The sequence below is a fragment of the Choloepus didactylus genome, chromosome 8 (genome assembly GCF_015220235.1).
Source record: "Choloepus didactylus isolate mChoDid1 chromosome 8, mChoDid1.pri, whole genome shotgun sequence".
Classification (NCBI taxonomy): domain Eukaryota; kingdom Metazoa; phylum Chordata; class Mammalia; order Pilosa; family Megalonychidae; genus Choloepus; species Choloepus didactylus.
Window position 1 is genome coordinate 134,044,416 of NC_051314.1, and position 13,984 is coordinate 134,058,399.

Below are 13,984 nucleotides of genomic sequence, written 5' to 3' on the forward strand. Positions count from 1 at the left end.
CTCTGGTGCAAACTCACCCTTCCCATGCGTGTGGGCCTCTCTACTCTCCCAGCCAAAGGCCTCTTGACACCAGACCTCAACCTACGTGGCACTGTCTTTGAAGAAATTTTTCCTTTAATTTGTTCCTTGTCTCTCTCCTCCAGTCCAGACTGGCAACGGCTCTGTCTGTAAAGAGCTCACAAACATTCTGTTCGCTTTGCATGAAGCATACAGGGGTCAAAGCCTTCAGACAATAGGACTTTCCACAAATCCTTTCTGGATAATTCCAACTCCAATCTTGGCTTGTACTGAAATGGTGGCTGGGTTCCATGTTTTGTTACATCCTCATGTTTGGCTGTAGCTTCTGGGGATCCACCCCCTGGAAGCCCAAAGTTTTTCAGGCCATCAATGTCTGGTTTCTTTGAAACCAAGAGTTCATTTCTCAGCTTATCTCTGTCCTCTCGCATTTTACTATAAGCTGCAAGAAGAAGCCAGGATACATCCTCCACATGTAGTCTGGAGATCTCCTCAGCTAAGTATTCCAGGTTGTCGCTTTCAAATTCTTCCTTCCATCTGACACCAGGACTCAATTTTGCCAAATTCTCTGCCACTTTAAAACAAGGATCACCTCTCTCCCAGTTTGCAACAACACATTCATCATTCCTGTTCAAGTCCTCATCAGAAGTATCTTTAGAGTCCATATTTGCACAAATAGTCTCTTCAAAGCAGTTTAGGCCTTTTCTATCAAGCTCCTCACAATTCTTCCAGAATCTTCCCCTTATCCATTTAAAAAGCCGTTCCAACATGTTTGGTATTTGCAAACTCAGCAGCAAAAGCACCCCACTTCACTGATACCAAAATCTGTTCTAGTTTACTAATGCTGCTGGCATGCAAAACACCAGAAATATATTGACTTTTATGAAAGGGGGTTTATTTGGTTACACAGTTACAGTCTTAAGGCCATAAAGTGTCCAAGGTAACACATCAGAAATCAGATTACCTTCACTGGAGGATGGCCAATGGTGTCTGGAAAACCTCTGTTAGCTGGGAAGGCACGTGGCTGGCGTCTGCTCCAAAGTTCTGGTTTCCAAATGGCTTTCTCCAAGGATGTTCCTCTCTAGGCTATGGTTCCTCAAAAATGTCACTCTTAGTTGCACTTGGGGTATTTGTCATCTCTTAGCTTCTCTGGAGCAAGAGTCTGCTTTCAACGGCCGTCTTCAAACTTTCTCATCTGCAGCTCCTGTGCTTTCTTCAAAGTGTCCCTCGTGGCTATAGCTCCTCTTCAAAACATCACTCACAGCTGCACTGAGTTCCCTCTGCCTATCAGCTCATTTATACAGTTCCACTGATCAAGGCCCACCCTAAATGGGCGGGGCCACACCTCCATGGAAATTATCTCATCAGAGTTATCACCTACAGTTGGGTGGGGTGCATCTCCAAAGAAACACTCAAAGAAATCTAATCAAAACTGATAAAATCTGCCCACACAAGATTACATCAAAGATAATGGCATTTGGGGGACACAATACATTCAAACTGGCACAAAATCCCAACCATATTGCAGCCTGTTGCAGGAGAACCAGCAATCCAGCCAAGGAGTTTTGGTCATCACCATACTCCCTTGGTGGCCCCACTCATCTGGGAGGCTGCCACCCCTCCCCAAATGGACATTTCAGGCCATCCCGGTATTCCCCCTGGTCTGTCTCCTTTCCCAGGACTCATCATGCCCATTACAGCCAGCAGTTCCTTGGTCTCCTGGCTGGCATGCTGAATGTTCCAACCCAGGTAGCCCCAGCACAAAAGAACATACCTGACATGGATTGCCCATGAGTTTAGTTGAGGACTTAGAAAACAGGAGATGATTTTTCCCAATGGCAGCAGGTCAGGATTGTGATGTCATCATTCCACCGCTCTGCACAGAGAGAGTGAGAGGAGTGCCAAGGGGTTGGGACTTATAAAGGTTTGTGACAACAGAGTTTCTAATGAGATTTGGTTATAACAGGGTCTTGCGGGATTTGGTTACAACAGGGTCTCGAGAGATTTGGTTACTATCAGTGCTTAGGGGAGGGAAGTTTTAGTGCTTCCCCACCTGGGGGGGGGGGTCCTGCTGCCGGGTCCTGTCGGTGGCTGTGTGTATCCCATAATGGAGGAGGGGGTTGGTCCCCAGGCCCTGGGGCCTCACATATGGAACCCCTGAGCTCTGAATTTCCCATTCTCTCTTGCCTTTCTACCTTTGCCAATACTTCCTTCTCAAGAGACTGGCACCAGCTCTCTTTTTCATATTGTGGAAATGCAGGGCTTCCCTTTTGGATTGCTGAAGAAAAGGGGAAAGCACAAAACATTTTTTTTTTTTTAATGTCTGTCTGTACTATGAAATTGATTTTCCTAAACATTCTCCATACCCAATGGCAGGGTGTTTCAGACGGTGTCAAATAATAACACAACTTTTAATGTGATGCAAGTAATTAGTAAAGTACTTTGGATGAGTTTGATTTCCTTTACAGTTGAATATGTTTTCTAAATTAGCATAGGGATCGTCATCTTGGAAACTGAATTAATATAAATTTATTCATAATAAGTAAGGCCCAGAAATGTTAAGCAAAAATGATATAAACTTTGATAGGGTTTGGTTGACAGTGTAAAAGCTCAGTAATATTTTATTTCAACACCAGCGACTAGTTGACCCAGGCTTTAACAGGAGGTGTTGAGTATTTACGCCACATGTGAAGGTTGGTGAGGGGTGAAGAGGAGGGCAGGATCACCAGTATGCAGGTGTTTAAATGCCAACATCAGGAAGCAAATGTGCAAATAACCATCAGCTCTTCAGCAACAGCTCTCAGATTAGCAGCTGTGTGGGCATCAGGTTTTCCTGGTCAGGTTGAATAGTTCTTGGGGATCTGTGGAGAAGTGGACACAGACTCCACGGATTGTTGGGAAATGAAAAGTGGGTCCTCTGAGGAAAATGTGTGTTGCTGCCACGTGCCCACGATGTGTCACTGCCATGTGTCTGGGCGTGAGGAGCCCATGCTCTGCCTCCCCAGGCTGCCTCCCCCCTCGGCCACCAGCCCCTTCCTCAAGGACAGACATAGACAGTTCCTGCCATGTGTCTTCCTTGTGGCCCAGGAAGTGTTTTGCACAGCACAAGAGTTTATAAAAAGAAAACAAACATTAAAATGGCCCAGAGAGGCTCCTATTCAAACGTTCTAGAAGGCTGGTTCTCCTCTGCTCCATCCCTGCCTTATCCCATGCCCATTGACCCAAGCATAATGACCTAAAAGGATATAAAGTGGTAAGCCCAACCTCCCTTGTTCAAAAATATTGCTGAGATAGACCTAAAAAGGATATGAAGTGGTAAGCCCAGCCTCCCTTGTTCACAAATATTGCTGTCTGACCTAAAAAGGATATAAAGCGGTAAGCCAAACCTCCCTTCTTCAAAAATATTGCTGAGTCCTGATGAACTCAGGAATTCTATCCCCTGCTAAAGGGCTAAAACCACAAAACTAGGTTGCTTGTGAGGTAGGTAGGTAGGGTTAGAAAAAAGATAGTGGCTGAATAAGCAAAGGGCAAATTCCCAGGAGCAGGCAGATATCAAAGAGAAAGATATCTCTGAGAAGAACAGCAATAAACAGCACCTGGAGGCTAAAGGACCTCCAACTGAGTTAATCATCTACCGGGAAGGGTACAGCCAACCGACCCGCCCCAAAGCACATCTACCACCAGGTACCACCCGGGAGAGAAGGGAAGGTAGGAGAAAGAGCCCTGAACAAGGAAGGGGGATGGGGAAGAAAGTAAAAATAATCTGTAAAAGTGAATTGCCCCACAATGCCAGGGCCTCTCACCTCTCATCTCTCTTTTCTTGTAGAGCACCCGCATGTTTCTTCACGTACATGTACTAATAAGCTATCTACCGCCTTACTCTGTGCTGTTCTGTATCCTTGAATTCTTTCTGGTGACATGGCCAGGTACCTAGAAACCCTAATGTGGTGACACTTGTACTTAGTCTGAGTTGCACAGATTCTCTGTTTTGTTACCAACTACTTGGAACGAAGTTCTGGAAATGAGGGTTATTATTTTTTAATTCACTTTATTTCTGAAAGCTCTCCTCTAGTGTTCCAGAGGCTGGCAGCCAGCTTCCCAGAAGGCCTAATTCCATCTTTGAGTGGGGCCAATGGTCAAGGCTCTCCAGGTACAGCCATGTTTTTAATGTTTATCTATGGGGCATTTGCATTTGGCAGGGAAACCAAAGAAGGTAAAGGAAAACTAATAAGTAGACACTCCTGGAAGAAGCAAATGTAACCTTGACAGTGGCATGAGGAAATGATACAGAGTCTACAGATTGGTATTTCGATAATTGCCAGACCATAAGGACTAAATGCCCAGTCTCCCCTGTCACCCACCCACTTCCCCCAGCTGCATACAACTGGACAGGGTAGAGGTTCAGTAAGGGCTACTGTAAGAAAGGGTTAAGTTTAGCTTTCATAAGGCAACATGGAATAGGGAAAATGGAGACTTGGTGGAAGAATGGTCTTTAACTGGCCCCATGGTAAAGGGAAGGAAAGAGAGAGAGCCATGATGTAAGCCTAGAATCAGTGCCAGTTCCTTATATGGGAAAGATAACCAGGGTTACTGGGATGTAAAGGGATGTAGGGTGGAATCAAAGGCAGGGACTCTCAGCGGGAAATTTAAACCAGTTAACTCTCTCTAATAGGCTGTACAATTCAAAATCTCAAAGGCGGGCTAGTTAGCTCTCTCGGATAGACTGTAATCTCTGTAGTACCCAGCCAATGGGGAAACAGGAGGGACCTGTGTATTAGGTATAACTGTTGCTGTTTTTTTTGTTCAGCACGCCTGCCACATCTCTTTGGTGGTGCACCCTCTCTTGCAAGATCGTGAATAAATTCTTTTCTCCTCCAAAACCGAGTGAGCGTTTATTCTCTTACAGGTACCGCTTAGTTTCCAACACTACTGGTTAAGGAGAGGAGACAGAAATCTGTCTGCATATAAGTACATATGTTGAGCATGTTAAGTATCATGTAAGTATCATGTGATACTTACTTTCATATATTTTTTAAACTGGAAGTCTCACGGCCTGCAGTTCAGCATACATTGCGATCCTCCAAAGGGGTTTTTAGGAAGACTCCACTACTCCTCATTTTTCTCCTGAGGGTATCTCAGTTAAATTTAAGAGCAAGCCCTCCTCCAGGAAATAATCTGTTCTTAGGGACATTTAGGCTACAGTGAGTATTAATTTGGCCACAACACTTTAACCCCGTCTAGCCAACAATTTCACTCCAGATTACTTTTACCATAACAAGGTTATTTAGCCAAGAGCAGTTCATTACACCTCACCAGGTGTCCCTGGTGGTGGTTTGACCATCTTGCTCGTGATGCCAGTTGTGTCATTCACATCCTCTTCACCTTGCTGAAGAGAGGGGGGACCCCATCCAAGGATTCTTGGGATGGCCAAGCACATGACACCCAACACTGGACAGCTGAGATGGGCAGCAGTTTACTATTCACAGACACTCACAGCCTGGGGAGCAGGACACTGAATCGTGCAAGGTCACATGGAGATTGCACTTGGGAACATACCGACCTAACAGTGGCCGTGAGAGTCAGTATTTGCCAGACAACCCTTCATAGAAGGGTTAAGTGAGTCATGGCTCCTGTAGGAGGATGACATTAGCATCTTTGAGTAAATCCATGAGGTCGGAGGAAACTGATTTCTTTATCACTAAGACTAGTGAACTTCAGTGCACTCTTTCATGAGAAAAGAAAAACAGTGAAATGGTGCCACGTCTTTTCACACTCCATGGAATGTCCCTTTAAGCATGGCCCCGCCTACCAAGTCACTTTTTAACTTGAACAGTGCAGTTGGGTGTCACCTTTGCAATTAGGGCGTTGCCTTGCTGTTTTTCATAAATCAGCTGAAGGTAAAGGAAAGAAAGCCGTCTCTGCCTACTCTCAAGGGTGAGAGACAATGGATCGCAAACAACATCGTGTGCAGCTAAACGATGGTCACTTCATGCCTATCCTGGGATTTGGAACTGCTGCATCTGCAGAGGTAAATGTAGGGGATGTGGGGATGAGGGTGCAAATTAAAATAGCCCTTGGATGGCTGATTGCTCACATGGGTTGTCACAGAACCCAGTTCCTGTGTGACTCTGGGAGACTCACTTGGTCTCAGTTCACCAGGCTAGAGCCATTCCATGAACAAAGTGAGAAGGGAGACAGTCTTCAGGCAAGGCTTGGAGTCCCCTAGGGATTATCCTGGGCTTGGCTTTCCTCCTGTTTCCGTCTGCTTAGAAGAAATGAACCTCAGCAGGAAGGGCATGTGCTGTCAGCAGCCTGATTTGAGACTGACTATAATCAGGAGATTCTCTGTACTTTTCTATAACTCAAGAATCTTTTCTGCCACCAAGTACACATGGTTCAGAGAAGTCCGCATGGTGAAGAGCCCGGGACTTGAATGTGTGTTAACAGCCATGAAGTGGGGCGGGCCACCTAGTGCCAGGCAGGATATAGAGCAAATAGGGTGTGTGGAGCTTCCCCCTACTTCTCTCGCTGCTGGTAAATTCACCTGAAAAGGAAATACGACATCATTCTAGAGGAAACGCTACCTCACATGGTCAAGTCTTCAAGTCTAGGTCCTTGTTACAATAGTTGATGTTGGAAGGTAATAGGTAGAGTTCTTCCTTTCACCTGAGAGGGAGCCGAGTGGAGAGGCCACTACACACAAAGCCAGAACGTTTGCTTCTAAATTTTCTTTTACTTACTCCTTAACTGTATAACATGGGACAATTTACTCAAATTCTTGATCTCATTTTCTCATCTGCAATATAGGCAGGAATTTTTAACAGACATTTTGAAGAACGAGACAGGACAGGTTTTCTTAGTCATGAAATGGGGGATTAAGGAGATAGATCATGGATAACACCGAGGCCTCAGCCTTGTAAACCTCCACATGCTGGAAGCCAAAGTTAAAGTACATGGGGAATAGCAGAGGCAGTTGGGGCTCAGTATCTAATTCTTTTTAATCATGTTGAAAAAAAAAGAAAGTTTTGATATACCTAACAGCAAAAGAAAGAAAAGGTTTAGTTCTTATGTAAACCTATATCCTCAGAGTATACATTTTCTTTCTCCTGATACATAGTCCTCTCATTCCTCTGTGGCTAGAGTGAATGTGCACAAAAGAATTAGCTACCACACCATGGGCTGCCGTGTGTGAACTTGGATTTCAGTAAGTTTCCACCATTCCTCTCCCTGATAACAGTGGTTAAACTGTGCCTAAAGGACCTACACAAATAATGACCTTTAGGCTGAATACTTGCTTATTTCAACAAGGAATAGAAATTTGTAAAGTGCTGGGCATTGTGGGCCTATATGGACAGTCCCCTCTAAAACGTCTGGGCATTGCCACTGTAGAGAGGTTCCTGGAAGAGAATATTTCCTGTGCATTGTCAAAATTTGGAACTGGAGAAATCAAGCATATTCAGTGTGCCTTCATGAAAGAGGACTCTTGGACTTCTGTGTCTGCTTCCTGTGTACTCTGCCACATGCACTTTCATTTGTTATGTCTTCATTTTACTTTATATATTTTCACTGTAATAAATCATAGCTGTGAGGACTCCTACACTCACAGTCCTCTGAGATCTTCTATTGAATCACTGAACCTGAGGGTGATCTTGGGGACTTCCAAGCAGTGAATATCCATCCCAGTTTTCCTGGACTGAAGGTGTTCCTGGGATGCACAACTTTCCAAATTAAACCTGGGAAAGTCCCAGGCAAACTGGGATACATTGTTCACCCTACATAGAGAACAAACACAAGACATGAATGAATGATTGTAGTGAAAGCCATTTTGGAGCATGACTACCTATCGGTGAAATGGGTCTCCAACCTGTTTTTGTTGCTCCTCTAGGTTCCTAAGAGCGAAACAGAGGAGGCCACCAAGATAGCTATTGATGCTGGGTATCGCCATATTGATTCTGCCTTTGTGTATGACAATGAAGAGCAGGTGGGATGCGCCATCCGTAGCAAGATTGCAGACGGCACAGTGAAGAGAGAAGACATATTCTACACTTCAAAGGTTTGGGGGTGACGGGGGGGGTGGTATATGTTGAATATTGCTGTGTGTGAGCACATTTCTGAAATTTCATTGTGTGTGGAAATGGGATGATACGATTGGTGGAGTAACGGTTTACTGAATTATTTGGAAAACTTTTATTCAGACCCATATGGGTTTCCAATCATTGCTATGTTCACATTTTGTGACTCTATTCTAAAGTACAGTCGCTTTGGTTTTGTGAACCTCAGCCCAAACCGGTTAATTTTGGCAGGGAGTATACAATCACTTCTGAGATCACATGATGGCTTTCCTTATCAGCTGCGTGTTACTGTCAAATTTCTTAACATTCTGAATCTCAGTCTTCTCTTCTGTCAATAAAAGAGAGCAACGTAAGAAAGCTACTGGAGTTTTAAAGAGATACTGGTAGGCAGAGCCCTTCCCCAGAGGGCGCTGTGAGCGCGCCGCCAGCGCCGGGCCGCCCGCCTCTCGCCTCCCGCGTCAGCAGCCCCTGAGGAGGCGGCGGCGGCGCACGAGCCCTCCGCACACGCCGACCCCGCGCGGGGCCACCCCGAGCCGCCCCCCGCCGCCCCCCGGCTGTCTCCCGGGCAGTCCCCCGGCCGTCCCCAGGCCGCGCCCCGGGCCGCCGCCGCTGACCCCGGCCAGTCCCAGCACTCGGTCCGGCCGCCCCGAGGCCTCGTTCTGCTCCCAGACTTGGCAGAGTCGGCCCGCGGCCCCGGCGCCCTCGGCTGCGCCCCGCCTGGGAGGTTCCAAGAGACCGAATCCCGCTGCCTGGGGGAGTCATGCTTGGCGGTCTGTAATGTCAGCAGAACAGAAGGGTCCCATTTCGCTGCAGAGAGTGCGAGGTCAATTATCCTCCACTTTTATTTGGCGTGTTTCTCTGTGCGCCCACTGCCGATGCGACCAGCAAAGCCGAAACTGGGAATGATGCTATTTGCTTCCCCTTGTGTGAAAAAGATGCGGCCATTCGGGAGTCCCTTTCTGTGCCAGGTGTTGACAAAGAAATGATGCAAAGAATAAGGGAAAAGTCTATTTTACAAGCACAAGAGACAGCGAAAGAAGCTGCGGAAGCAAAAGCTGCAGCAAGGCAGGAAGATTAAAAATAGGCATTGAATGTCGTGATGAAGACTGGACAAGAAGAGAGGAAAAAATAGAAACTATGAAAGAAAATGAACGGATAAAAGCAACTAAAGAATTGGAAGCCTGGAAAGAAATTAAAGTTGAAGAATATATGTGTCTGTTTGTATGTATATATATATATATATATATATGTACATACACACACACAGAGAGAGAGAGAGAGAGAAATGAAATTAAGTGAACGAGAAAAGCAAATTGAAGAAGAAAGAAAAAATTACAACATAAAAGAGTCTTAATAGAAACTTGGCACCTAGAAATGTTGCCACAAAAGGTACAATGATTATTTTGATACATTTTGAAAAACTGTGCCCTGTTGGTGAAATATTTGTTACCTTTTTTTTTTTTTTTTTTTTTTTTTGTAAATCTGTTTGTAGTATCAGGTCATTAGTTTGGTATATTGAGAGTAAGAAATACAATACAAAGCCTAAGGTGAAAATAAAAGATATCGGTAAAGTTTCTTGAACTGTCTCAGTTCATATCACCATGAGAACTAATTTTTCCCTTCAGTTATGAATGCTAAAAGAATACTAAATATTAATCCTACATGGTTTTATGAGGATGGAATTAGATAAATGGCCAGAAAATGATTTGTAAACTCTGTAGAATACTATTCAAATGATGGACTTCTGTATTAATTGATAATATAATTTACCTCTGGAATCATAACCTTCCATAATTCAGCAGATACACTGAAACTTATTCAAAAAATACTAGAGTTTCTATGAATAGGTCAGATGAAAATGGAACCCAAGATAAAGGAAACTTCTTCCTGAATTGATCAAGTGCTCAAGTACTAGCAAATTGTGTAACTGTTGGCTAAAATAAACCAATCCCGGAGTTAAGATCAAAATCCTTGAAAACTGAGTGTGGAAAACACTTTTGTTTGGTATGTTAATGGAACTCTCCCAGCATGACTATTTTTCAGTGTTCTTCACACACTATATATGCAAGATTTGCATACTTTAATCTGTTTTCATTTGGCAAGGTTTCCTCTCTCTTATGATTTCCTGCTCCTTTCAAAATTTTCTACATCATTCTTATGGTATAGAGATTCAAAAAATAAAGGATATTAATAGAAGAGGAAAATTCTGTATAAAACCTAAAGGTTAGGTCTATTCCTTCTGATTAGAGTCGAAGTTCACCAGTAACCCAAATTTGCCTAAATTCAATAATAATGGCAAATAAAATTCAATTGTAAATCTCTTAAAATAGTCACATTCCATCTCTTATCTCTTTCCTGATCTCATTCACAAACTCAGCTAATGTATTAATGCAACTTATCTTTTCTTTTGAATTCTGCAGCTTTGGGTCACTTTCTTTCAACCAGAGTTGGTCCGACCAGCCTTGGAAAGATCACTGAAGAAACTTCAGCTGGACTATGTGGACCTCTACATTATGCATTTCCCAGCAGCTCTGAAGGTTAGCAATATGCACGATCAAACTAATTTCACTTCCTCCATCAGCATGACCCTCATCTTGCATGGATGGTTGAATTATGCTTTTTTAGGAGATGTTGGGATTATGAAAATGTAGAGGAATACTAAATGAAATTTCATTTCTCTCTTTTCTTGAATAAAGTTTATATCCCTATTTCCCTACCTCAAGCCTCCAAACAAATATAGTACAAAGCATCTTCCTCAAAATCTTGAAACAGCTCTGGCTGAGAGTCTAAGGCCCAGGTCTCCACAATAGCTCCTGAGTCTCCTGAAAGTTAAGAGATGCGATTTCATGCACCTGTGGTGTGCAATGTAATTGCCTCACTTTGGTCTACTTTGGTCCTTATCTTACCAATTTAGAGCTGAAAGGGGCTTGTTGTTGTCACTCTGGGGGGATCTAGAACCAGCAGCCTCCACAGGGACCTGCAGCCCTTTGCTCTTACTGTTGGCACCACTTCTGAGTAGGGCTTTGTAGCCTGCTCTTAACCACAAATGACTGTGTTGTATGGGACGCTTGATTAAAAGTAGCAGGGTTGTCATCAAACTAGCTTATGCAAAAGTAAGAGTTTATCCATTATGCAAATAGGAGGTCCAAGACAATGCTAAAGAATTACAGAATTAAAGTCGACTTCAGAAATGTCACATTTTCTCCAACTCTTGTCTCTGCATTCCTCCAGCTCCGCTTTATTTTTGTCCCAACATTTTCCAATGGTGGCCAATATGCCCTTGGAGTAGGTCAAAGCTTTTGGAGATTAATACTTGAGAACATCGCTGCCTCTTCCAATATCCATATTCACCCTGAAAAGAATCTAGACAGACCCTGCTTGTTTTGTGTCTTTCCCCCTTGGCCTTCATGTGTTCAGGGGATGAGGAGATGTCATGGTCAGACCTAAGCAATGTTATATTTTTGGTGGAAATGAGGGTCACATAACAGATGGCATTTTCAGATGATGGAGCAATATTCCCAAAATAAAAGAGGCAGACTAAAGTAACATAAGTCCACTATGAGTCCTGTGCCAGTTTGAATGTATTGTGTCCCCCAAATGCCATTATCTTTGTGGTCTTGTGGGGCAGATAGACATTTTGGTGCTGGTTAGATTTGCTTGGACTGTGCCCCACTCAGCTGTGGGTAATGATTCAGATGAGATGTTCCCATGGAGGCGTGGCCCCGCCCATTCAGGGGTGGGCCTTGTTCAGTGGAGCTATATAAATGAGCTGACTCACAGAGAGGGAACTCAGTGAGTGCAGCTGTGAGTGATGTTTTGAGGAGCAGCAAGCTTGCTGGAGAGGAACGTCCTGGGAGAAAGCCGTTTTGAGGCCAGAGCTTTGGAGCTGACGCCGGCTGCCTTCCTAGCTAGTAGAGGTTTCCCGGACGTTATTGGCCATCCTCTGGTGAAGGTACCCGATTGCTGGTGTGTTACCTTGGACGCATTGTGGCCTTAAGACTGTAACTGTGTAGTAAAATAAACCCCCATTTTTATAAAAGCCTATCCATCTCTGGTGTTTTGCATTCTGCAGCATTAGCAAACTAGAACAAGTCCCCATGAGGTTCTTGGACAAATATATTTATTAAACATATGGTAGATTTAAGACATTATGGGAAGCCTGTTTCTGGAGACATTCCTTACCACTGCACACACAAAGCACTTTCTAAAAATTCGTATCTGGAAGTTTTACCAAACTCGTGGAGTCATAGATTCCCAGGTATAGATGTAGCTGACAGCACAACTTAGGGCAGCGGCATTCATCTGTGAGCTCCCTCTAATTACTGCTTCTGTTCCAGCCGGGGGAGAACATTCTACCTATGGATGAGCATGGAAAATGCATATTTGACACAGTGGACATCTGTACCACCTGGGAGGTGAGTGCTTTCCTCAGACGAGTGAGCTCAACAAACATGAAAGTCAAGAGACAGGATGTCTTAGCTTGCTACAGCTGCTGAAATGCAATAAACCAGAAATGGGCTGGCTTTTAGCGATGGGGATTTCTTAGCTTACGAGGTCACAGTTTTGAGGCTGTGAAAATGTCCAAATCAAGACATCATTAAGCGTACACCTGGACTCCTGTGTCAGCTTGCAAGGCACACGGGGCTGTCTGCGGGTCCCTCCCTTCTCTTCTGGGCTTCATTGCTCTGCTTCTTGACCCCAGGGCTTTCCCTCTGAGCTTCCTCAGCTGCTGTGGGGGTTTTTTGTTTGTTTTTTGTTCGTTTGTTTGTTTTCTCTGTTTCTGTGTCTCTCTGTGTGTTTCTTTGAATTTCAGCCTTTCATAAAGAATTAAGACCCAACTGGGACATGCCTCAAGTGAAATGACCTAATAAAAGATCCCGCTCACGATAGGTTTACACCCACAGAAATGGATTAGTTTTAAGAACATAATCTTCTGGGGATATGGTTCCCTCTTTCATCAGTGATATCTCTGATTGTCACTAGATGGCGCTCAGCCTGAGTGCTTTCAAATTTATAGTCAGGAATTAGACAGACAATCCCGAAGTTCTCTTGAAGCCCCAGCCTTGTACTTATTTTTAGTAGCAGTTTTACGGTCACACTGTGCGTCTGTCCTTGACAAAAGATGCTGACACAACCCATGGCTATTGGGTGCAGGCATAAGCAGAAAAACCTCCTGGTTGATGGATGAAGGAAATTTACTATCGGTTCTTGAAAGATACAGGCAATTTGGATTTACAGTTATGTTCATATTATCACTTTTATCAATCATGTGTTCCCAGAACTAGTGAGTGTGTGACATACACAGAATTTCAGGAAAACGATGGGAATTTGGAACATAATGTGCAATCCTCCAGCCTAAACCTCCACTGGAAATGAAAGTTAGACGTGGAATTTTTATGTCTGCTCTCACAGTTTGAAATTAAGCGTTTTGAAACAATCTTTCTTTCTTTAGTAAATGTCGTTCTTGGGAATCACTATTAACATAAACTAGGCAGCAGTTTCACCTGTGGAACAGAATTTCATTGATAAGTTTAATCAGAAAAGTAAAGTTCTGTTAACGCAAACACTGACAATGTCCTTTGCTTCTTCTACTGTCCATTCTTTCCCATTGTCTTACCCATTGTTCTGGCCAGCAGCTTGGGGCCCACCCTATATTATGTTATTCTTTCTGCCAAAGGTATATGTTTTACCATTTCTAACCCTATTTCTTTCTATAACCCAGCTGAAGACATTCTGACAACTTTGCTATTCAGTTCACCATACATAGACTTGGAATTATGACATCCATCTATTAATCTAATATTCAAAAAACATTTACTGAGCAGATATTATCCATGGGGCATATGGACAAAACTTCCCTGCCCTCATTGATCCTACATTCAAGTCAGAGGAGACAG

At 43.8% G+C, this 13,984-nt stretch overlaps 2 protein-coding genes across 5 annotated transcripts in view; one reads left to right on the forward strand and one right to left on the reverse strand.

The window, feature by feature from the left end:
- The window catches only part of LOC119542938 (aldo-keto reductase family 1 member C1 homolog), a 390,984-nt gene that overhangs the window by 160,992 nt on the left and 216,008 nt on the right, over positions 1-13,984 (reverse strand). The gene's annotated exons all lie outside the window — the stretch shown is intronic.
- The window catches only part of LOC119543232 (prostaglandin-E(2) 9-reductase-like), a 34,024-nt gene continuing 25,920 nt past the window's right edge, over positions 5,881-13,984 (forward strand). Inside the window, exons 1-4 of one of the 4 annotated variants that reach the window (XM_037847979.1) lie at positions 5,881-6,043; positions 7,901-8,068; positions 10,508-10,624; positions 12,425-12,502. In XM_037847979.1, the coding sequence (XP_037703907.1) occupies positions 5,960-6,043; positions 7,901-8,068; positions 10,508-10,624; positions 12,425-12,502 (447 nt within the window). In that variant the 5' untranslated portion in view covers positions 5,881-5,959. Of the gene's footprint in view, positions 6,044-7,900; positions 8,069-8,624; positions 9,477-10,507; positions 10,625-12,424; positions 12,503-13,984 lie in introns of those variants that run through there. The other 3 variants (XM_037847978.1, XM_037847980.1, XM_037847981.1) reach the window with 3 other exon arrangements.